Source organism: Strix aluco, chromosome 25 (genome assembly GCF_031877795.1).
Source record: "Strix aluco isolate bStrAlu1 chromosome 25, bStrAlu1.hap1, whole genome shotgun sequence".
NCBI lineage: Eukaryota > Metazoa > Chordata > Aves > Strigiformes > Strigidae > Strix > Strix aluco.
The window spans coordinates 6,594,867-6,619,740 of NC_133955.1; the positions used below are offsets into that span (position 1 = coordinate 6,594,867).

General features: G+C 42.1%; 1 protein-coding gene across 3 annotated transcripts in view; it reads left to right on the forward strand.

Annotated features, from left to right (window-relative positions):
* The window catches only part of SRGAP2 (SLIT-ROBO Rho GTPase activating protein 2), a 114,320-nt gene that overhangs the window by 15,386 nt on the left and 74,060 nt on the right, over positions 1–24,874 (forward strand). For all 3 annotated transcript variants that reach the window (XM_074850109.1, XM_074850110.1, XM_074850111.1), the window contains exon 3: positions 22,366–22,558. In XM_074850109.1, coding sequence (XP_074706210.1) covers positions 22,366–22,558 — 193 coding nt within the window. The remainder of the gene's footprint in view (positions 1–22,365; positions 22,559–24,874) is intronic.

The window sequence follows — 24,874 nt, forward strand, 5'->3', positions numbered from 1 at the left end:
GCTGGCAAAGATACTAGATTGCCAGTCCTAGACGTCAAATTTATATTTTAAAATTTTTAAATCTTTAAGCTGCCAAGAAGAGAGACCAGTTGAGAATATTGAAAGAGATGCTCATTTTGCTGCTGCTTGTACCGGGGTTTTGTTGACACTTTCCTACGTGTGTGAGAAATACTTAGAGTTGAAGCAAACCTTCACTGTTCCCACTGAAGTTGAACTTCAGAGCTTTGTGAAGATTTTCAGTTTAAATAGGAGAAAGTTTGTGAACGTTAAATATTTCTCTTGGTGGCAGAGCAAGCAGGAAACGCTTGTCACTGCAGACTATTTGGGGGCTGATTCCCTGTCCTTTTGTTGTTTATAAAGTGCTCTGGTTCCTTGGCGTGGACTCGCTCAGTCCTAGGGGATGGCTTTTTTGTGTTCGTGGTCAAGAGGGGTTGTGCCAGAGCAAACAGAAGAGCCCCTGCGCTGCAGGGACCTTCTCCTTGGTTTTAAGGCACGGTGCTGGGAACTGCCTCTCAGTTTCTGACCCATTTATTTTGTCCAGCAAGAGAAGGGTCAGGGAGGCTGCTGCGGGGCCTGCTCTTGTCAAAGCTGCATTTTTAGGAAGCTTTCTGAATGCTCCCAAATGCTGTTAATCCGGATGAAGGTGTTAATGCGCTTTTTTTTTTTTCCTTGTCAGTTGAGACTAGAATAGACAAGGAAAAAGATAACAAAGCAGTTGGACATGTTCGAGGAAGAGGAAGAGAGTGTCAGGAGTGAAGAAAAATCCGCTTTGCCTTGTTGGTAATAAGGGTGGACTTAAAATTTTAGCAAGTGCCAGGCTCCCTGGTGATTTCATTTTCTACGTGCCTTAGCTTGGTTTGAGGTTAGACTGTTCATACTAACGTGTTTTACAGAATGGATGTTCTCTGCGTAGTGGTGACAGTGGGTATGTCTATTATTACTGATGGCAAATTGGTTAATAATGTGGTTAGTCTAAATAAACTAATAGTGCAGACTGTTTCTTTCATTGCCTAAGTTAATATTTTTATACACCTACTATTAACTTTCTGGTGTGGGTTTTTTTGGGCGTTTAATTTTAGTTCTTTTGCTCAGCTAGATGCAGCTTTTTTGTGCATCAGTTCTGTAACCATCCACCCAGGCCTTGGGAGAGTTTTAACAGCAAGCAGTGGTTCCTCGCTAGGAAGGCTTAAAAATGCTGTTGAATACTACAGACTCAGGGCTTGAACTCATTTATATCAAGCTGAGCAACTTGTTAATGGCTTAATTGCCATCATTTTGATTTGGATAGAGGTTAGTTTCAATTTTCTGCTGTTGGCAGGGTTGTTCTAGATGAAGTGAGAAGTCCAGTGAACACAGTAAGTGAAAGAGAGCTGGGGATCACTGAGTTCACTTCTGAGGGCTTGTTTTTTTCTTTGCTTGCTAGAGGGTTCCTTAATTATATTTTCTTTAATATACTGTTCATATATAGCAAGCTGCAAATTGGGAATAAGTAAAATCTAGTTTAATGAGTGAGAAGTCAGTGTGGATGACTCAACCTTCATCTTATTTAGGTCCCGATTCAAATTCATTCCGTTTGTAGCAATCGAAATGTCACCAAATGTTCACACTGTCGGAAGAGTTGGGAGTGACTCCTGTCTCGATGATGGATTGCGCCATGCTGCCAAAGGTGGTGGGCTCCGACTCCTCCTGGCAGCTCTGGCAGAGAAGCAGGAGCCTGGATGGAGAGTGGGAGGATGAATCACTTTTCTGCTCCTCTGGACCCAGATTGGAGCTGGGAGGAGCTTTTGGCTCTGCACGGCTGCAGATAGAAGAAGAAATTCTGCCTTGGTTTTTTGCAGATGTCTTACAAGCACTGAGGTTGTGATGGGGCTCCTGGGGCTTAAGTAACATGTTTTTTTAAGGGCTGACGTGTCAATTATGAATCAAAAAAAAAAAAATGTTTATAGAACTAACCCCAGTACATTGCTTTATTTTGTATATCACTTCATAAATAATTATGAAGTCGTGCTGAGATGTGTGCAGTATCTCTAGGCAATGGCGTTCATTCCCAGTGTGTGCCTCCTGGTTTTGATATATTTTGACTTCCTTACAAATGATGGAGGTTAGCTGGTGTTGTCTTGTTCTTGGAAAGCAGCGGCGCAGCCCATGGCTTCTGATTTCAACTTGTGACTAACTTGCTGTATGATTTTGCCTGATTTACTTAGTACCTGTGTTCTTTATTGGCATAGTAACAATGCTGGATCAGAGACCCTAGTGGGATTTCAGTACTTCTACAAATTTTTTCAGGTAATTCAATAGAAAATTACTGAGTTGCTGGCTTATTGCAGGTGTACTAGGAGGCAGTGGTTGTAACTGGGGTATATTTACCATATGAGGACAAGTATCTCTTCTGTAGTTCTCTGTGCTCTGTCTATCGTGGATACTCTTAAAGCCTTAACCAGGTTGGAAATGGTGGTGGCCTGGATGCAGTGGCCACTGGCTCCTGTTGGGAAGGTGCTGGCTTATGGAGATGCGTGTTACCATGTGAGGCTTTCCAGACCAGCACTGGTGCGTTTCTCTTAGCAAGTTATTTCCTCTATTATTGTTTTTAAACACGAGATCCACTCTGCACTGCTTAGTTGGTGGGTAGAGTTTTTAAAATCCAGCAATCTCAAAAGACTCTGTTGGCTCTGACTTCCCATACAGAGCTGGCATTCAGAGAAACTTGCTTGTTTTGTACTTTAAATAGCTCTCCGACAGGGAGGTGGATAGTGAGAGCACACAATACGGCCAGCGCTGGGTTGTGGGGGCTCTGCAGGGCTATTATTAGATGACAATAGCCGGAATGAAAAGCCGTAGACGCTGCATCACGTTTGGTCCATTGTGTGCAAGCGATGTTTTTAATTCGGAGAGCCAGAGGTCTTTCGGGATCTCCTTCTCTTAACACTCCTCATTGGAGACCTCTTGCTATTTTTCTTTGCTGGGGACAGTGGAGGTTATGAAGGAAAATGGCTGCTAAGTGACTGCTTTTAAAGCAGCCTTAGAAATTCTGCTTGCATGGGATAGGGTTTAAGCCGACGTGGCGGGCTGTATGCATTTTCCCCACTGAGTGCTTGGAGGTGGCAGTTTTTGCAAAGATGAGTCAACTGTAAGTTCATAATATGGCTGTCTTGATACAGCCTTTTTGTTAATGTTTCTGTTTCCAAAAGGAGGCTCATGCATGCAAAAGAAAGGTGATGCTCTCTGTATGTATTACTCAAAAGATGCAAACTCCCAGGGCTCCGGGGGAAGCTGATGTAGCCGAGTGGAGTTCATCTTGACCTTGGCTGACGTCAGAAATGAACAGGATTTCTTGGCATTTTGCTGACTCAATCCATCACTCTTTAGGGGTAACAAAGCCTTAATTTTTAACGAGCAGGTTTTTTGTCTGAGCAGGTGTAACTTCTTTGCAAGAAAGTTGGCTGTTCGGTTGTAGTCTCTGGTGCAGGTTACTCAAGTTACTCATCTTCATAGACGTGTCTGTGTAAAAGAGCCTCAATTCCAAGGGCATGCAGTTTCTGACAGCTGCATGGGTCAGGAGAAGAGAGAGTGCTTACATATTTATATTGCAAAATAAAATCTTATTTGAAGCCATAGATAGACAAGTGCATCGTATTTTTCACAACATGCTGTATGAAGTGCCTTTTTCAAGTCTGGTTTCCTGGTGCCTTTTTCCCTTCACCTTCCCAAGCTTTAGAGGGAAAAAGCAGCAGCTACACAAATTGAGCATCACTCTCTCTGGTGTCAGGAGGAAGCCCTAAAAGACAAATTTCCAGTTGCACAGTTAAAGGCATTTTTCATGTATGATGCTGCAGAGTTGAACTTCTCCTAGTGCAAGCCCTCCAGACGTTTTGGGTCTGCTGAAATGACATATCTGGCACCTAAAAAACAATCCCAACTGTCCCACAGCACTGAATAGAATTTTGTTATTTTAATACAATTTTAATGCTCTTTACCTGACTTGTTTACAGCGTGAAATCTTGGTCTGGTTTTCCATTAGGATTGCATCCCATTTTCTTCTGGTTTGGTCTGCAGTTTTGTATGGTTAATGATAATTGATCTTTGACTTTCAAAAATACTAAGTTGAGCCCCAAAGAATAATTGGCAAGTGTCTGCTTTTGGAGATCTGAATGTGTCAGGCAAGGAACAGTCTTGTCATAAGCCGTCGGTTCAGTTTTTGAAAAGGGGGAACCGAAACCCTTTGAGGAAAGAATTTTCTGTTCATTCTATTTTGAGTATATTGTGAAATCAAGGAAAGTACAAACTAATATTAACCTTAAAATTTAGAGAGTTGTGTGTGGTGCAGCAAGAATCAGCACTGGGGACGAAGTGTATGGTGATGGGGAGAGTGTATCCATCAGGCAGTCTGGCACTAACAGCCCTTCAGTTGTGCTGAAATACAGTTTTTGAACTGAACTGCACGAAGTATTGACCAAAGAAGTGATGGGGCTAAACCATAACATTTAGAGTGATCTGCAGTGATGGGGATTTGCTTTGAAACTCCCCTCCTGGAAGATGATCATCTAAAATCCTCCCTACAAAGTACAGGGGAGAGAAGTAGTTTCTCTTAGAGCTTCGTTTTTAAGTGCGGGGGTTTCTGTATGAAAGCTGCTGCATGCTTCTGCTTCCAGCGACTGCTGTCGGTCTCGGCCATAGGGGAAGCAGCTGCTGTCACTGGGCACGCTGACTTCTTCCTCTGCAGGCCCTTGAATTTGAGGAAGATAATTTGCATTGCTGGGTGTGTTGCTGATGCAAGCTCCAAATGTGGAGCTGTTTGTTTCAGTCCAGTCCTTCGGTACCTCATCTCAAGGATGCACAGGAGTGCTGCTGAGTGTCACAGTGGCTGAAAATGAAGTTTTTCAAGTTGGGCTGAGGTGAAAAGCCAGAATGTATCAGGCTGTCTTCAGATTGATTGGCTTGACTTCCTTCCCATGCAGTGGTTTCTTAGCTATACTTTAGAAGGAGATTAAAAGCTGGACATCCTGTTCTTGAGGAGGTTTTGCACTTCTGGCTTGCAGTGTAGGTTACTTGTGAGTAGGAACGCTTCAACGATTGATGATGCCTTATGCTTATCTCATTAGTGTGATGGTATTCCCAGTCCAAGACAGGGTAAACTTCCAGCCATGCTATGGGACAGCCAAATGTAACATCAGCAGCTGCGCTGAATGCAGTGCTGTTAAATGCAGGGGATTTTCTTACAGGTTTTTTTTTTTGTCTGCCCCGTCTGCAGACACAGGAGGAAGAACAGGAGAGAAGGCAGGGTTAGGGACCGGAGTCTTAGTTGCTGTGCTCTGTAACTATGGGATGGGGCAAGGGGTGGGTGTGTGTCCTGTGGTGAAATGGGCTGTTCCTGTGTTGGTACACACAGCACTTTACAATGTTCTTGCTTCCTTTTCGGTGATACTGCAGTATCACTACTTTCCCTTTGTTGCATTTCTTAGTGTGTTTTTTTCCTTTGGAAATGATGCTGGACATTTAATAGCAAAAATACACTTCAATCTCTCCTTCTTCTCTCTTGATTTTCTTCTGCATGGTGTCCTTTTGCCTTCCCCTAAGCTCTACCCTGACCCCTAAAAGTAACTTACCATCAAACTGCTGGAATTTATCAAACAAAAAAGCCAGGGGTTCTCAAAACAATGAAATACTTAAGACGACGACAGTGTGTCTACTTTGCTTTTCACAAGCTTTATTTTTTTTGGAGTTGCAGTAGTGTGTGTAATTCAGGACTTTAAAGTTTGTTGACTGACTACTCACTGTTGCTGAAGAGCATCTGTACTTGCTCACTTGCGATGTAATCCATTTTCTTCAGGCAAATAAGCTGATTGCGTCCAGGTTTTTTTAAAGATAATTTTATTCCTTTTTAATTACAGCATCCTCTGCAGATGTTGGAGTGTCATAAAAATGAAATGTGGAAACAAATGCGAAATTGTCATGGCTTGCTCCAAATTTGAAGCAGTAATTAAGATGTTGGGGGAGTAGTGGAAAGTTCAGCTGACTTTATCTGTATGTCCTCTGGCAAATGACGTATGGACTCATTAATGGGAAAGGCAAATGTGAACTATATTCAGTGGTTTGTCTGTATCAGTGCATCTGCTTTGGCAGATAAAGGATAAAAACTACCCTGGATAATCAAGTCTATGTTTTGGCGTTTTTATTTAGTACCTGAAGCCTTTGCTGATTGCTGTCAGGGGAAATTGAGGTAGAAAGGATCAAGAATACTCAGGGTCTGAGTATTTCTTCTTTCTGCTTGGTAAGAAGAAAGAGTGGCGTGACGGTAGTGTTGGGAGATTGCTGGTGTAGCTTAGAAAAGCAGCTGATGAAGATGGGCTGGCAGGTCCAGAGTTGCTTCTGCATGGCTATGACTTAAGGAGGGTGGGGACCAATTCTTTATGGCAAATGGTGACCTGATCCTTTAACGTCTCTTTAAGAAGACACTGTTGGACTGCGGGCTCCCTTTAACCCCCAGTGCGTTACCTGCTCTTGGCTTTTATATCTGAAAACGTTGAAATGTAAAACGAGAAGTCGTAAGTGGATCCCAAAAGGATACACGTTTCCTACCCTCTGTCTACTTTCAAAGATTTTCTGGCCATCTCTTAACACGTTTGACAGATCATTTTGTGTAATCCTGTCTGGCAATTTGTTTCAAGATGTTGGGTTTTTTAAAGCTCTTGTCTGAATGTTTTGTCCAGATGGTCTCGGTATGAGTCAGACTGTAAGGTACAGTGTCTTGCTTTGATAAGGTTACTCGTTCTGTTCAGATAGCTGATGGCTTTATAGCAGTAAAAGAACAGATCTCTCATGTTAATGGGAAATTACCATTCAGTCTCTTGAAAACGAAAATAGGACCAGAGCGTCTGAAGCTTTCACTGCTCATTTCCCACTATAAGTTATTCTGATGTTCCTGTGAAAGCGTTGGATTTTAAATGGTGATAACAAATCCATCTGTCCTGGCTCTTCACAGGAATGTCTTTTGATAATAATGGTCCACCACTATGAGAATTTGCAAATGTCAGTCACAGCATCATGGCATTAATGATTTATACACGTAAAGAGCAATAAAAGAAAATGAAATGTCTTGTATTGATAATTCGTAATTCAAGGATGTCAATAACTGGATTTCATAAGTTATCTGAGGTGTTGTCAGCATATAAATCAAATTTAAATAAGTTTTATTGGAAGTTACACGTGTAACTTTATCAATGGAGATTTTACTACACCATTTCTTTTTTGTTCCATATTGTTAAGACAGTATTCATAGCCCTTCCTGACACAGGCTTTTAAATATGTATATTTCCAAAAATACCCAAAATAAAACCCCCCAAAACAAAAAAAAAAAGCTCCACCATCTTTGGCATTTTAATGAGACTGAGAAACACGACTGCTCCTGGGCTGCTTAAATCTCAGGATAAGCTGGCATGCCACTGAAGGACATTTCCTTTCTCTAATTCAAAGTGCTTTTTTCAAAGCGAGGATGTCTTGAAGTAACCTGAACCTGAATTCACACTGAAACTGGGAATGACTGTCCCATAAAATAGTTGGCACTCAGAAGCCTCCTAGCTATTTCTAATATTTCTGTGCTGGCCTGCTTGGTTGGTTGGTTTATTTGGGCGTGTTGTTTTAAGTCACTGGTAAATGACCCAACATAAACACTCCTTGTAACGAGGCTGGCGGAAGAGCTGAAGCCGAACGCTTCGCTCCTGGCTTCCGTGTTGGCTTTGGCTGGCGCTGTGCGGTGCGGTGCTCGTTCTGGCTCCTTCTGGGGCTTCAAATAGTGAGGGTAAATAAGTCACACCCAGTATCTGCATTACAACAGTGAATGGGTTACGTGTGCTTTGATTTCCTCCTGTCCAAATGGCTTTAATAAATCTTAATTTTAGTTTAGGGGGGTTTTTTGAATTGTTTTTGTGGAGTTGTGTTAAACAAATGAAAAATGAAGTGAGTTACTAATCAGGGCTCGGATGGAGCTTGAGCTGTACAGAGGAGACACGATACGATACTTTTCCTGCCAGGATCAGTCTGTATGGAAAAATAAAAAAAATTTCTAAAGTCAGTATTGTCTTTTGGGGCTCCAATCCAAAAAAAAAAAAAAAAAGAAAAAGAAAAAAAGAGTTGTAATGGAGATCTTTAGGGGGTTTCAGACCACTGAAGATAAACTGGTGAGGTCAAATACTGGGGGACTGGGAGCAGAAACACTTGGCCAGGTGTGGAAACTACTTGGGTGCAGCACAGTGGTCAGGAAAGGTTCCTGTGCTTGCAAGTGTGAGGGGAAGCCAGGATGTGCACCGAGAGATAGTCCTATATATCCAAGTAATATTATTATTTTTTTTTCCCCTCTTTCTGTGAAGTACACCAGCCCCGCTGTGACTTGTGGTCGTGCCCATCTCCCTGCTGCCAGCTGAGGCTTGGAGACAGATCTCTGGGCAGAGGCTCCGGTTTATCAGATGTACTTGTGCTCTTCCATTCCTGTGGGTATCGGCAGCAGAACCTAAAATCCACCTGACGTGATCTGAAGAGTAAAGCTCTTGGTTGCAGATGCTTCTGTGCATCGAGGATGCTGAAGCGGAGCCTTCTTGCCTGTGCTCCCCCTCCTCGTCCTCAGGCGTTCGGAGGACACACGTTTCTCTCCTGCTTCTGCACAAAAGGGCTTTTTGTTCCTGCCTTTGGAAAATTGTGTGTGGTTGCTCTGGTTTCTGCTTAGAGGGAAGAGCTTTCTGATGCTGATAGGTGCTGAAGGACTTCAGTTTCCTAATGTGTTTTTTTTAATAGGGATAATTTTTGTTATTGAAGGGCTGAATTTTTCTAGAAACGTCAAATCCTGCAAAGCTTTAACTTTTGCACAGCTTTCTTCAGGTATTTCGAACAAGTGTGTTTTCTCTGATTTTGCCCAGTCTTTCAAATGCTCTGTAAGAGCAGGATTATTTCCTTCCCTCCGTTCCCGCTTCCATCTGTTTGATAAAAAGGTTCCTTTTGACTTCTCAGAAGTGGAAGGACAAGACGCTGGACAACATTCTGCTTTTCAGTGAACATGTAGTTGATGTCTGCGGATGTGTGATTTCAGGGAATACTTTGATCTGTTATCTAATTGCTGCTGGGAATCCAGATTAGTACCTACTTTTGTATCTCATACTCTGGCTTAAACTGATTTGAAGTTATAAATATTAAAAAATTGTTGGTTTTTTTTTTTACTATTAGTCATATTTCTACATGGTCATCTTAATTAATGGCTGCAATTTGTGTGGTCGGTTGCATCTGTGGTTTTTCAGAAGCAGCTTTTTCTGAGAAGTAGGTGGTTTTCTTCAGAGGAGACTGGGAGGGAGTAGAAAGGAAGCAGATTTTCAGATGAAGATTTTTATTACAGAAGTTAGCTACTATGCAAAACCTAGGTAGAACCTTACACATCTTCCAAACAGCGTAGGTGGTATGGTTTGCTTCTATTGAACTTTTGAGTAATTTCTTGTAGAAGTTGGAGCCGTATAAATGATTTCTAAATGATAAAATATATGCATGTGTGTGTGTAAAAAGGAGGACCTGAGTTTCAGTGTCAGTTTTCTGACAGACACATGAAAAGTAAGCATCTCCTTGTTACTGATCCGCTCTAAGCTGCACTGATTAATGGGTGTTGCTGTAGAAGACAAAGAACTGATAGAAAAATGATGATTCACATAATTCGAGCTTTGCAGTCTCTGTCAAATATTCATTTCCCCTTTTTACAAGAGGTGCTGTAGAGTAAAAATGTAAGTTCCTTTAAAGACAGTAGTCTTCCACTTACACAGCTGAATATTTATAACTCTAAAGGAATGACTTCTGTGTTTTCGTGATTGTATAGGAAAAGCCTGCTTGGGATACCTTTTGCTTTCATTGAGTATTCCTGGTGTAAACTCCTTATAAATGTGAACAAAAACTCAGCCAGAAAGCAACAGAGAGACTGGAGCAAGGTTTTTTTTTTTTTACATAAACTGGTTTTGTGGTTTTAAATCAGGATTATATCTGCTGGTTTTTAGGTGTGCTATATATGAACTAAAAACAATGCTCCAATTTGATTTCTTATGTAAACAGTTAAGACGGATTTATCGTAAACTCATGCCAGTTTAAAGAGGCCTTACTTTGATTTTAAGTAATGGTTTTGGTTTAATGGCAGGTGTTACTGCAGTGGGGAAAATAAGAGGCTGCTCTGGTGGGAACTAGGTCTGTCATCAGTGTCCACTGGTACCGCGGGCAAATAACTTGGACCTTTTTGATCTTGTTGAAGTCATCTGTGAAATGTCTGTAATGATGCTCATTATTCAGCTCTCCTGGAATGTTTATGGTTAATTAATAGTTCTCAAAACCTCCCAGCAACACGCACGGCAGTGTCTCTGCCCGGACTGACAGGGAGGCAGTGACGACTAGACCGGGCTGCTGAAATATATTTGACTCACCTTGTTGACTTCTTTGGCCAGTCGTCTTCCTTCTCAATGGACTGAGAGCCTGACCCGCTGTTCCAGCGGGGAGGGAAACAGGAACATCAGGAGAAAGGCTGCAGAGATCCTTCATGGTTCACTTGTACAAGTCTCCGGGCTGCTGGCCTGCAGCGGGCTTGGGTGCTCGCTGGGTTATTCGTGACCGACCAGGTAGGTCTGTCCCCGCTGTGATGTGGCGACCAGCCAGGAGCACATCCAGCCTCGGATCTCCTGGGGACCCTTGGCTACGGGAGCTGGGAGGCATGCGAGGAGGCAGGGGGGCTTTAGATTAGATGTCTGCTTTTGGACTGCAGCAGCTCCCAAGTGTGGTTTATCCACAGGAGACTGAGGATGAGGAGGGGAACATACTGGCAGTACCAGGGAAAGGTGTTTATTTCCATGGCAGCTTCAGGATGTCTCTGCAATAGTGGTGCTAACCCAAGGTTATCTTTCATTGTTAAATAGTTATCAGATTTTAAGATAAAGCCTCATCCTGTTTGCCTTTTTTGTACCTTATATTCCAGGTAAATTCGTGTTGGTTCTTTAAAATGTCAACTTAAACACAAAGTGAGGATGAAAATCATTGATGCAATTAAAAAACCAACTCGTCTTTTCCCTAGCTGCCTACGACAACTGTGGAAGCTTGCAGTCTGCTGGAAGTGATTTAAAATTTAGTTTACTCTGCTGTGCTTGGGAAGTGTTTCCATGCCCCTTTTTGTTCCTCTTTATTTATTTCACGATCATTTATGCATGTTAACATGTTAGTTACCAAAGAGAGGGAGGAGGAGAAATCCTGAGGTGAAATTAAATTAGACACCAGCATTAATCATTCTGTTTGTATCTCTAAATATATGACCTAATTCACCAAAGGATTTTCCTTTCATTGAAGGTATTAAAACATGTAACTCTTTAGTTGCTATTTTTATTCTAGCAATTTTATTGATTTGAAAAATATACTTGATGTTACTTTGCACGAAGTACTTGTGTGCAAGAGTGTAAATATCAGGTCTTATGAATTGTGAAGATGTAATAATTTTTCACATTGCTGCTTCTGGGTTCTAGCATGCCGATATCTTTCAGCACTTCCAAACTTGACTTATCCTTTGGAGCACCCTTGACAGAGAAAGAAATGGAAAATTATTATGTCAAATTAACTAAGTTAAATGCAGTAGGACCATAGGCGGCTTGGGATTGGGTCTGGGGAATTTGGTCCATCCCTGGACTGTTTTCCCAAGGAAACAATTTGCCCCATGGAGGATTTAATGTGCCTGTGCGTGTATGGGTGCCACCTTCTCTCCTATAGCTGTTTCTGTGTGTACACGCATCTGAACATGGTAGTCTAGTGATGTATAGTGAGTTTAATTTGGGATTCCTGAAGTGAATTGAAGCAGTGAGAACATATGGCAAGTGCCAGAAATAATGATTGCATTGCACGCTTCTGATGAATAATTCAATTCAGTTTAGTACTGTTCCACCATTAAAATAAACCCCTCACAATATTTGACATAGTGCAGATTAAACGCTTCAAGAAAAAGATTTGGAAGGAGAAAGAAGCAGTTGTTTCACTTCTGTTTGAATCACCACTGGTAGAGGAAATCTTAATGCTCCGTTAGAACAAAGACATACGTAAAGTCTTGGGCTGGAACTGTGGCTATTAAACAGCTCCTCTACCTTGTGGAGCAGGGGAGCAGACTTCAGGAGGAGGAACAGTGGTTGTGAAGGGCAGCTGTGGAGCTGCAAAGAGAAACTGTTTCTGAAATAGGCCAGGAAAGCACAGCAGAAGCTGTAGGAAACAATACATGGCAGAAATAATTTTTTTAATTGGTAAAAAAAAAAAAAAGTCTCTTAGCCCTAAAATCCACCTTTCTGAGTTTGGGTACTGATACACTGTGGGCAAAAAAACTAGTGTGAAAGGGACACCCAGATATTTTTGAGCTCTTTTGAATAAAGTTCTGCCACCTATCACTGGAGGGGCGTGGGGTTTTGGGGAGCAGGAAGCAAATGTTTCTGCAGCTACTGGATGCTGTTTAGGCTTGAGTTTTACTAAATGTTCACAGAACTCTCGTGTCAGGTATCCTGTGTAACTTCCTAAATGGAGAAAGCGAGGCACAGGCTTAATTATTTGTTGAAGGAATGTTTGGAATGGAAATTAGTTGTACTTGGACAGTAGGAAGAGGCAGTGGCACTGCAGGGACCTACCATTGCCTGTGAAGGTGGGTGTATAAAAGCCTAAAACAGGCTTTAGGAATAGAAATTAGGAATAGAAAATGTCTTTTAACTTCTGGTGTCAGGTAGCGAATGGCATAGACCAAGGCTGAGTCTTCATCGACCGAGCAAAGCAGAGGTAACCAGCCCACTTTCTCTTTTGTTGCATCTGAACGAAAACCGAAGATAATGCTGATAATTTTGCATTTTATAATCCACTTTTCTAGGTTTTTGGGTTTTTTTTGGTGTGTTTTATGTAATACATAGGAGAAGCACTAGCACGCTGCAGAACGACGAAATGCAGAACGATCCTACATCTCCTCCTTCATGCTGATTTCAGGATGTAGTTTTAGCTTGTTGTTTTTCTCTGGTTTTTTTGTGGCTGGCTTCAATTAGGTTTTTCAAACTGCTTTCTGTGCAGCACGCTCATGATAGCATCAAGAAATGAGTGAAGCTGCTCTGGAGCAGAGAGGTGTCCTGCAGCCCTCGTCTTGCACAGGGCTGGGGCATTTCTGAACTGCGGGGCGAGAGCTGGTGCACCCCGTGCTGGCAAAGCTCACCGGGGCAGCAGCGTCTTGACTCTGCTTTTGTCTTGCAGACCTGTTCTGCTGTCTCTTCCTGATGGATTTTCATTCTAGAATAAATAGACGTTTCTGTTGAAAGCAAGTGCCAGCCTCTCCCTTTACAGAGGAATTTAGCTTCCTTTGTGCATCCTGAAACACTGCAGTACCACATTCTTCATTCAAATCTCCTCCTGTTTTGAAATGAAGAGCCATGAGTACCTGGCTCCTCTCCCTCCCTCTCTCCACGCCCAGGCGGCTCATTGCTTGCAAATGAATTAACGTGGTTTCTGAAGGGTGTTTCTGTACATTTCCCACACTTTTTGGTCAGTCTGATTAACTCTTGGTCTCTGATGCTCCAGGGGTAAGCCCAGTATTGATCACTGCTCGTGAGCCTTCCCTGGACTTGATATTTCATTCCTTCATAACTTTTTCATGGTGTTTAGAATGTTAAATAATGGTGTCAATAGGGTGCTGGATAACACAGCAAGTGTTGGAAATGGAGGGTGGTTGGGGAGGACAGGGGTGGTCCCAGGGCTGGTGGGGGAGCAGGAGTTAACTTCTCTTCCTCAGAGCATCCAGCGTCTTGTGCAATACCCAGTGGAAATCCCCACTCCTGCCCTCTCTCCCAAAAAGGATCTAGAAACTTACATTTTAGTGGTAGCCAGCCCTGGTTTCGTGAGAAACAGGGAGTCATTTGATTGCAAACGTGTCCAGCATGTGCTTAGCTTTATTCCTTACTGCATTTATTCCCTGTTGTTGACTTCCTATAAGTGGGAGCACACATCCAGGCTCCTTGCACTGCTAGCCACCTTTTTTTTTTTGTTTGTTTAAATTAACACAGCAGACTTTGAAGAAAGAATTTCTTCTTACTGGGAAAAAGGTTTGAGCGGTCAGTAGGAGAGTATGATGAGAAGTACCTGAGAGCCTGGTGCTTCAGGGAGACTTGGTTTCCCCTGGACCAAAAGTGGAAAGGGCATTTAAAGCAGGGGAAAAAACCCTTTCCATTAAAAATGTTCACGAAATTTTTGGCCATCTATGCAGCGTTGGCTTCGTCACCCTGCATGAGAGGAAACCGTTCGAATAACTATTAAAATGTTGTTTGGAGAACATATTATTTCAGGTTGCTTAATGGACCCAAAGTGATTTCTGCCTCCCAGAGCGCACAGGCACTTGGGGTGCTCGTTACTGGAGGCTACAAAGGGTTTGTCAGCTCGAGCTATTTTCTGAGTACTGAAAATATCAACTGGGGGGTATGTGTGTGTTGCTTTTTATTACGCTAATAGTCCGTGTGTCAAAATGACTTTTAAATTGTTTAGTATATAAATCCGTGCTGCAAAGCAGTGATAAAATGTAGTTTTACTACTTGCCCGTAGTATTTTATCCAACATTCAGAAAGTGGAAAAGCATAAGCAAAGGTTTGTCTGAGGTTTTTTTTGGCTTGATGTCATCTGGGGGAAACCTTTAACTGAGTACAGACAATCCTAAAATAGCTGTGAAACTTCCTGTAGGCAGAAGTAGTTGTAACTCTCCTGCTGCTTGTGTGTAGGTTTTGAGTTTTCACTTATTGGAAATGTATTGATAAACTTTTATTTGTTTTGAAGAAACGGTTGTAGAACCTAAAAGTATAATAATATTGCCTGATGTACTTAGACACGTTACCTTTATCGGGGTTTTTGTGCGCACTGTGGATTAGGTGCAGAGATGAGGATTTTGCTCGTGCGCACGCTCTGCTGTTGGAATTAGGGGAGTGAATCCCTGCCCAAGGTAATTTAATCTGGATTCTGTTATTAAACATCCTCCCTGAAAAGTCAACAGTGTGGACTGTGTTTTGATAATAGTAAAGGAGACTTTCATGGCTATTTCATTAGACAAAAAAACCCCAACACCCTAAATATTTAATTTGAATTCTGTGTGGATTAAATGCCTTGGCAACTCTGTCAACATGTTTAATTGCATAATTTTGAACATTTGCTTAAAAGCTTTGCAGATCTGAAGCCTTTGCATCAGTTTGCAGCCTGTGAATTGCAGATGAGTGTTTTTTCATACGGCTTTGGAAAGCCAATATATAGGCTTGCTGTGTTCAGTGAGATTCTAGTTGAAAGATGCTTAAAGTTCCAAAATTTTCAAGCTGCCCCTTGTGATGGAGACGTCACACAACTGTAATACAGGCAGGAAGCGTCGGCAGCCTCGTTCCTTTAAGTGACACTTCTGTTGTGCCTAGGAGAGCTGGCAGACCCAAGTAATTAGTGATGCAAATATATTATGATGTAGGTATGAAAATAAAAGATGAGTGTCCTCAGTATTTCACTGAGACTTGAGACTAGCCTTCATTTTTGCTTTTAAGCGTGTCTCGCGTCCTCTTCTTTTACTTCATTAATGCAAAACTTCATGCACACATCTTGCGCCTCAAAACAATTTTATCAATCTGTATTAGAAAGAATTCCAGCTACTGACGCCTACAATTCTGTTTATATATTTATAACTATAAAGGGATTCTTATCAGTATGTATTACCTGATGCTAGTACTTCTTGAATGGGTAAGGAATATCCTGTTTTTTGTAGGAAATTTACATTTTCAGGGCATGCAGTTTCTGACAGGATTATGAACCTGAACCTCAATCTCCCTCCCGGCTCTGGTCTTAAACAAAAGACTGTATTTCCTTCTCTTACATAATTTTCACTTCAAAGCCTAGTTTTTAGATTACCAGTGAGATTTTTAAGGCTGTGATGATCAACAGCTTCCGATTAGCCATGCAGTTTGTTCCATGAAATTCTTGCTGTTACTGTATAAAGGCTTTTCTGAGTCGTTAAACCTCCCAGCCATAGTCAGGGTTGTTGGGCTGTTGTCTGTCATTTGTCACAGCCCTGTTTGTAATCATGTACCAAAAAAAATATTGAGGCTGTTTTCCCAAAACTACAGTCTTTCACTTTTGAAGTATAGCTTTCCGTATATATGATGGTAGGGTACACGTGAACAATTCTTGGCAATTAGTAATGTGCTGGGCACATGTCAAAATGTGTAATCCAAAGCATTCTCTAAAATTTATTTATCTATTTAAATGTCTTTAACTTTTACTTGAAGCTGTAGTGTTGGTTTTAATTTTTTAAAAACTGAATGGAGGTATAACCTCAAACTAAGCTGTAATCTTAACCACGGGGTTTGCGAAGGGAGGCAGGCGGATGCCTGTGCTGCTGCTGTCTAGCTCTGATGTTCAGCACCTGAGTGCATGGTGGCTTTCAGGAGACTGGGGATTTAAGAAACACGTCACAGACAAGGCACAAGATCTGCAATTACTGCTCTAGTCTTCTGTATGAAGTGGAGATTTTGTTCATTTTGGACTCCTTTGTCTTTCTATATGCTGCCGAGTAGCCTGAAAGATAAGATTGTGTTAGAGCTGTGTGTGCAATTTATTGCTTGCCGTCTTCCAGTCCTGCACAATTGCTTCTTAGGTGCTGGGTGGGGGTCCTGAACACATGAGGGTTTTGAATCTGCCGACTTCCACCTTCCCATTCGTGGTTTGACTCTGTTTTGCCTTGATTTTGACGTGCCTCCTGCTTGTATGGAGCGTATATGGCGTTAACATGGGAGGAGGACGGCTCCTCGCAAAGCAGCCATGGGGGACCACGCAGCCAAGGCGAGAGCACGGATGCTTTTGGAGTTCAGCTCTGCCAGTTGGAGCGGATTTGTGTGGGTGAGAGGATTGCTGTTTAATCTGGGCGGGAGCTGGGGGTTGGTGGTTCTGTTTGTTGTCATCCCACTCCTTTCCCAAGCTTGTCATCTTTTCATACAGCATGGCATTTGGGATGGGGTGGGAACACCTTGAGAAAGCTACAGTGCAGATACATGGAGATGTAGCTAGATACTCCAGGCTGCTTCTGCCTTCTCCTGGTACTCTGTGCTGTGCAGGCTGTGATTCACCATGTTGCTATCCAGTTAGAGCAGTTAAAGCTTATTGCTGGGAAGAGTTGAAACCTTGCCTAGGGAGATGATCCTACTTGGAGCAGGAACGTTGCTCATAGTACGTGAGATGGCTGGGCAAGGAGGTCTGCTGGGTCTGAGTTTGTCCTTCCAGCCCTGTGCATGACCTACCAAAGAATGAACCAAGTCGGTACAGAGATTTCTTTGTTTCCGTACTTCCAACCTTAGTTTATAGGATGCTTAAGCCTAAAAAAATTATTTTGGTAAATTCTTCTTCAGAAGCAGAACATTACATGCTGTATAAGAGCAAGGTACAGTTCCAGTCAGAGTGTGTACATCCGCCTGCTCTGGGTGTAATTGTTTCCTGATAGCAGAGATTCTTGTCAGGAGCTTTGCAGAAACCCTCTCCTGTTTGTTGTCATTTGAGAAGCCCCCACTGTTCAGTAGAGGTTTATAATTGCATGACAATTCTTATAATCTTATAAATGTAAAAAAAAGTAGCCATTTTTAAAATTAAGGCTAACCTACTATTAAGTTCATTTACTGGATCCTTCCCAAGATTGTAGGGTAGGAATGTTTTGGGACCTCGGATTTGTCATGTAACTAGCCACCTAAACACTCATCTAGTTTAAACTAGCAGGCTTTTTCAAGCAGGAATGAATTCATGAAGATCATGCAGATTTTTTAAAGCTATGACCAGGTATAGTGGTAGCTTAAAATGTAGCATGTCTGTTAACTTGCCTATGATGGAAACTGCTGGTGATGACCTTTCCATGGAAGTATTAGAGGCCCATCGCTTGAATACCACAATTTTATTTAGGGACAATTACCTTCATGATAATGCAGTATCATTTGTGCCTATCAATACAGTTAAAAAAAAAAAAAGTCAAATAGATTATAAATGTCGAGAATGACAAATGTGACTGAAACACAGAAGGTAGAAGGTTCTTTCTTACCCTTTGAATTCATTAAAAACTAGACATACCTGCTGAGTGCTACAGGGAATGTTGAAAAGGTAGTTGCAGAAGGGCTAAAAGTAAATTACACAACCGTCTAGCATATACGATACTCTGTCCCTCTGTGACCTAGGTGACTTCATGATCTGGTGATGGAAGTGAATAAATGGTTTGTTTTAAACGCTTGGAAAACTTTTCTGTTGCTACTAGGGACATTTTAATTACGTAGAGCTTGAAATACAATAGAAAGGATTCTGCAATACAGGACAAGGCTTAGTGTGAAAATAAGAATACCTGGTGTTTAATCCTAATTCTACTACAGACATCTTGACCGTGAATTAAACGTGCTTATTCACCTTCAGGCACTTGAAGCATTGGCAGCAGGAGCACAGTCTTCAGGAGACTGTTCCTTGCCTTGAATGATCACAGTGGGTGGGATGGCTAAGGTCTACAGGTTTTTAGAATAGGAAAGGAGGGGGAAGGCTTTTGGGTATTTAAAGTGGCTGTTAACCTAATAACCTGTTTAAATTAAAAGATGCGAAAGCAATGAATTCAAAATTAAAGTGGTTGTTGTGACTGCAGACATAAAAAGGTCCTGTGTAATATGGGAACCCGCGGGTTAGAGCATGCACAGCCTCTGACTCTGCCAGGGTATGTTCTCGGAGTAAGTCTGAAAAAAAAAATATCTTTTGCTTGTGTAAGCAATGGGAAAACAAGCAGATACTTTATACTCTAGAAAGCCCAGTAAGCCTCAGGAAATTCCTGCATTCTTGATTTTATTTTGTGGCAAAGTACTGTGTGGTGTGTTTTTGAAAGATGAGCAAGGTTGCCCTTCTCCAGCCCAGCGCCACAGACTCGATAAGCTGGAGCTGAATAGCTTATTGTTCCCCTGCAGGCAGCCCGATCAGCTGTCACTGTTCCCCTCAAAAAACACTGAGTTTATTTATAAAGAAAAAGTGCTGATATCGCGTTTCTTGCTGAAGGAAAAGGTTACTAGTTCTTGCTGCTGTTTAGCAGGAGAGCTGTGTGTGGAGTATCCCACCTTGAGAACCAAGAGCTTGAGCTTCGTTCTAATTTTATAATTAAAATACGTGTGCTCTGCTGATCTTCTAGTCTCCAGGAACTACTACTTTTGGAAGTGGTCCTTCGTATTTCTACTTTTTCTCTGGGAGCTAGTTTCTCAGTCAAAAACATGACTGATGGAGAATGTCAGTTTGCCAGGTTGTTGCCCTTATAAAAGATCCCTCAGTTGTAGCACAGAGAAGGGTAGGTGGCCACACATTACCTGTCTGAGGTATATCTGGTATTTTCTATTCCTACCTCAATCCTCTTTTTAAACATGGTGCCTACTGTTCATCCATGCTGTAAGGTAGCTGGCTTTCTGAAAAATAACACTGTGCGGATGGTCAAGCCCTAAATGCACAAATAGATATATATATATCATATACAAGGAAGATATTTGCTGCACTTGAATTCTGTGCCTCTTTTTTTATTTGCTTAGCAGAAAATGCCAGATCTCAAGTATTTTCTTTGTGTGATACCTTTTCATGGCTCTAGGAACTAAGTCACAGCTTATTAAAATTAGTATCTTTGCCCAGTAACTTCTGAAAAGGTCATAGAGTTGCTTCTATGTTGGGACCATCCCTTTTGTTGAGGAAAGGGTGGAGGAGAAGACACAAAGGGAGGAAGAACTTTCTAATACTTCTTGCTTTGAAGGATGTTCTTTCTTGAATGTCAGACCCGCAGATGAGTGTTAGGTTAAGAACTAGGCAGACTGAGTCATCGCAGCGAGGAAACGCTACGTTGCTGGGCATTATGGTGCTATTGTCATTGGCTATCTCACCTTCTTTATGATAAAGTTTTGATGACAAAGCTGCAGGTAGAATGGGGTTGTCTTGTTTGCACTGCACGTGACTAACCCTGTCACTCGTGCAGAGTTTTGCCAATCCATTGGTAGTTTTGTAACTGGGGTCCGAGCTGAATGGAGAAGATGTATATAGCATATGTTGAGCGTCAGCAGCAAATTCTTAAATAAGAGCGAGCAGATCTAATGTGCGTAAGCGTTTGTTTTCTCCCCGTGCCCTTCCCAGCCCCTGCTAATCCTGCAGAACTTTTGCTAGCTGGAACTGAGCAAACAACAAAGAGATCTCACAAACAAAGAAATCTCACAAACTTGCAAGAAACACAATACGCAGGTTTTACCTGGTGTTGCTCATGCCTTCCCGTGCCGCCTTCCCAGTGCCCTGAGGGCTGTGGCCTTGCAAGTGCAGTCGGGGAGAGGTTCCCTGTAGGTTCCTCTGGGTTTTTTTCCGCGGTGCCCTTGCAGCCAGCGCTGGCAGGAGGACCGGGGTGCTGGTCCCTGCCCGGGGTTGAACCTGCACCCTTCCTGCTGCAGCCGCCTGGGCGGGAGAGGGACGTGCAGCGGGGGCTTCCCTGGGCCCGCAGGAACGGGCCTGCTGAAGTGGTTTTGATTAAAGAAGTATGTGGACAACTCAGGCCTGTGTATTTGCTTGTAGTTGTGTTTCCGGATGAAGAGACAGAAGTTTTCTGTTTTCTATAATTCTTTCCTGAGAAAAAAATAAACTTGACCAGCTTTGCCCACACGTCACAGTTTTCACTACTCCGTTTTGCTCTGTGTTACAATCTTGCTGCCTGTATTTTCTCCTCCCAGTGAAATCTACAGTCTCAGAGAAGCGGTACTACCAAATTAAAGTGCTAATCAGGGTCATCTTCAAGCTTGAAAATGCCACAATCTTGCAGGGTTTGTTTTTTTTTTTTTTTTGGCAAGCCTAACTAGGAGTCATATTTGTATACACGTGTTTTGGGTTTTGGAGTCCCTAAAATAAAGATGCGTGCTTTCTACATTGCAAGCCTGGACCCCCTGAAACTGCTTGTTCCCGCAGATGTGAGCACAATTCAAGGCAACTGATACTCATAGTGCATGGCAAGAGTAAAGCACTTGGAAGTCCAGATGGCATGCTTTTTTCTGGGCAAAGGGACAAGCACACTGAGGAGGCCAAGCTGGCCCCTATTATTACATATCTCAGGAATTAGCAAGGAAGTAGTTGATTAAAAAATTGCATTTGGAAAGTGATACTTACCTGTCTTCAGCTGTGGTGACAAAGTTATGGGTGCCTGCAGTTGTGATGCATAGGTATAAACAAAGCTGTGCCTGCTGAAGACCTGAATGTTACTTATTTTCTTGCTGTTTGAGTGCTCAAAGACCTTTAGATGAAAGGGCATATTTTATTGTTTTCATGTTGAGTTTATTGCCTGTATAAAAGCCAAATAACCTTTACTGGCTGCATCACTGAGTATTTCTGCATTTTTAGACTAAGAGTCTGACATGCTTCAGCTATGTTTTCTCGCCCTGTTTGACTGTGAACGAGTCATTTCACTATTCTGTTCCTCAGATTCAGAATCAGTAAGGTAAGGAGAACAACTCCCTGGCTTAAAGAGCTAACTTGAGAAGTTTTCATGTTTGTAAAATGTTTGAAAACATTTGTAAAATATTTGTAAATATTTTGTTAAAACAAATAGATATTTTCAATAATAATTATGCATAACAATAATTTTAACACCTATATCTGTGTGCTATATGGGTTCTTTAGACATAAATATGTTACTTGCAGATATTTTAAAAAGAAAAATTGTCTTCCTGGAGACAATTCCCTGGTGGGAAGTGCTATCATGTTGGCTCTCTGAAGGGGTGTTTTTATCTGTTTCGATGGCTTGGTTTATAATGAGAGCTGCACAGCTGGAGTCTCAGTAACGAACCGAATAATCTGAGATTGGTGCCGTTGGGGAGTGCCCCAGTATGCACAGCGCCTTGTTTCTGCATCAAGAGTAGTCTGCAAAGGAATTTGATAGAAATTCCCTGAAGTGATTTTCTGAGCTGACGTGGGGTATTGCAGCATTCAGTCCTTTTTCCAGACTGAGATTCAGTACATTTTTAGGCAGTGACCACTTCTTCTTGATGCCAAAAATGCACTTGACACTTGTAATTGATGCACTCTTCAGCAGTAAAGCTTCGCTTGTAGGTCTGCGCGCTGGCTCGCAGGTTACTGGATGACTTTCCTGTGACCGGTGCATCCGAGATGCAATTGCAATCATTTTCTGTCTGCAGATATAGTCAATCATAATGGAGTTGTGCTGACATATTGCTAATGAGGGAACGTATTTTTAACTATATTTTACTGGAGAATTTGTATGGTGTTTTCTCTAATGGGATTTTGTTTAATCTTTAGTGCTTTTATTTGTTACAGAGATCCGTGCCCAATTGGTAGAGCAGCTGAAATGCCTTGACCAACAGTGTGAGCTTCGGGTCCAGTTACTGCAGGACTTGCAGGATTTCTTCCGCAAGAAGGCAGAGATTGAGATGGATTACTCAAGGAATTTGGAGAAGTTGGCTGAGAGATTCCTGGCTAAAACTAGGAGCACCAAAGACCAGCAATTCAAGTAGAGTATTTGCCTTTTGTTTTTGCCCTTTTTTTCCCTGTAGATGTGGTCACAAGGATAGGAATGCAAAAAGAGAGTGCATACAGTGAATGTGGGTACCAGCACCATTGTGAATGTCAGAAGAAATGTTTCCCAAGTTTGTGTTAAACACAGAACCCATTTCATATTTCTGTGCAGCCTGGTTGCTAGCTTCATTTCAGTAATTCCTGGTAGGTCATATGTTGACAGTAGGGAATGGTATGGTCAAAATTGGCACATCTGAAAAGGAGTAATTTTGCTGGGAAGGTGGGCAAAGCTGTACACCAGATTTGTTGGACAAAGCCAGGATTTCCTTCAGTGTCAGTGGCTTTGTTATGTTTTTCTAAGAGTAACTGTTTCTAATCTGTTCTATGCTGTGATTTGCCATCTCAGCTCTCTTGTTTTCGATATCCTACGCGTACCCAGTGTAGGATTTAAGCATGGTGTATCTGTGCTACTATCCCCTCAAAACAGTAGAGAAATAAGGCCAGTAGTACTTCCAACTAGAGCTGTGCCATTTGCGGAGGGGGAACCCTCAATTAAAATTTAAAGAGGTCCTTACTGACAATCAATTGTCTTACCTGCTTGAAACGTTATTTACAGGTAGGTCTGACCATACTGCTTGCTTTGGTTGTTTCCTGCTTAGCAGTCTTGAGTTGGGATGACTAACATGTATCGAACGTGGTTTCATGGATTCAGAGCCTTCTGATTTACTACTGACTCCTGCCTGGAGGAAGGGACAGAGGTGCTTTTCCCAGGGAGAGGGACACAGGAGAAGGACCTGTGGGTGAGGAGGGGGCTGGTGCAGCCTGCGTGGCACAGAGGTGTCAGCCCAGTGAGTAGGTGGCCAGCACAAAGCCACGGGGCTCTGGAGCTGACATCTGGGCAGTGCACAAGCTTGTCAGGTTTTGTTGTCAGGGTAGCAGCAGCTGGGGAAAACATGGAGCAAAAGCAGCCTTGGGATCTGAATCATTTCTGCTCTGGACAGATTGGTCTGAGAGGATCCATCTGGGTCTGTCTCCACCTAAAGTGCAACACTTTTAGCATTGTTTGGGTTAGGCCATTATCTGTGGTTTTGTTTTTTTTGTTGTTGTTGTGTTTGGAGGGATATGGGCTTTCCCTTTCCAGTAGAAGTTCTTTCTGTGAAAGCCATTAAGTAGGCACCATTTTAGTTTCCCTTCTGTACAGCTTTGATGTCGTTTACTTGACTTCTCATTTGAAACACACACTGTGCTACATTGTCAGGAAAGCATGACTCCCAAGCATAGCTATTTGACAGATTGGAGGAGAGTTATTCTGTGTATCTATAGAGCTGTAATTGTCTTAAGTATTTATTTTCCTTTACCATGAAAGTGTTCTTATAACTATAAGCTGTGCATATTCTGCACATGCCTTTAAGATGGCACTAGAGAAATGATGTGTCAAACTATAATTTTCCACTGCATTATGATTGGTCTTTTTCAGTTTATTTTGATGTTATTCCTGGTGAAAAATTGAGGTGATTTCCTTTATATTGCATGATATGAAACATCCCGTCAGAAACGCTTTTGTATTCAGCTTTCAGTGTTGGGAAAGTTGTGTATAGCTTGCTTCCTATTTTGAGTTTCAGAGTGAATTTTTAATGTGGAAGTTTGTACCATAGTTGAACAGAATCCTACATGGTGTCATGCTTCATGTGAATTAAATATGCCGGCTATGCTACTGCAGGTTTTTTTGAGTTTTTGTTCTAATGCATTTTCCTCACTGCCCTCTGCCCCTGATTTTTGAGCTGTTTGTACTTTAGATAGGCTTTATAAAGTTGTACTGGGACAAAATGGACCTCAGATACCCTAGCTATTGAGTGTAGCCTGAATTGGACAGGTGATTTTACAGGCACATAAAACTTTAATTTGAATTTCTGAATTAAATGTCCATGTTATTCAGGTCAAGGCCAGGCTGTTGCCCAAAATAATACTCTGAAACCTGTTACCGAGCATCAGTTTCACTTTGCTTTGCAGAGAGAGGGCTGATGCTGCTCAGGCTCCTGATTTCACTTACATTAACCACAGATAGGTCCTGGCAGAAAAGCATCTGGCTCTTGGAATATGTTACCCCTGCAAGGTTTGAGTCCCAATTGTACAAGTTGTTAATTTGTTGAAGAGTTGGAATAAAGGAAAAAAATAACTCTTAACACTAAGGCTGCTGGGTCTGTGGGCAGTATTGTCACAGCAGTGGCACGCGGTTGTAAAGCTGTCTGTCCTGGGTAGCTCCATCTATTCCTTGTTCAGTCATTTGTGTCTGCTGGCTGTAACATTCAGA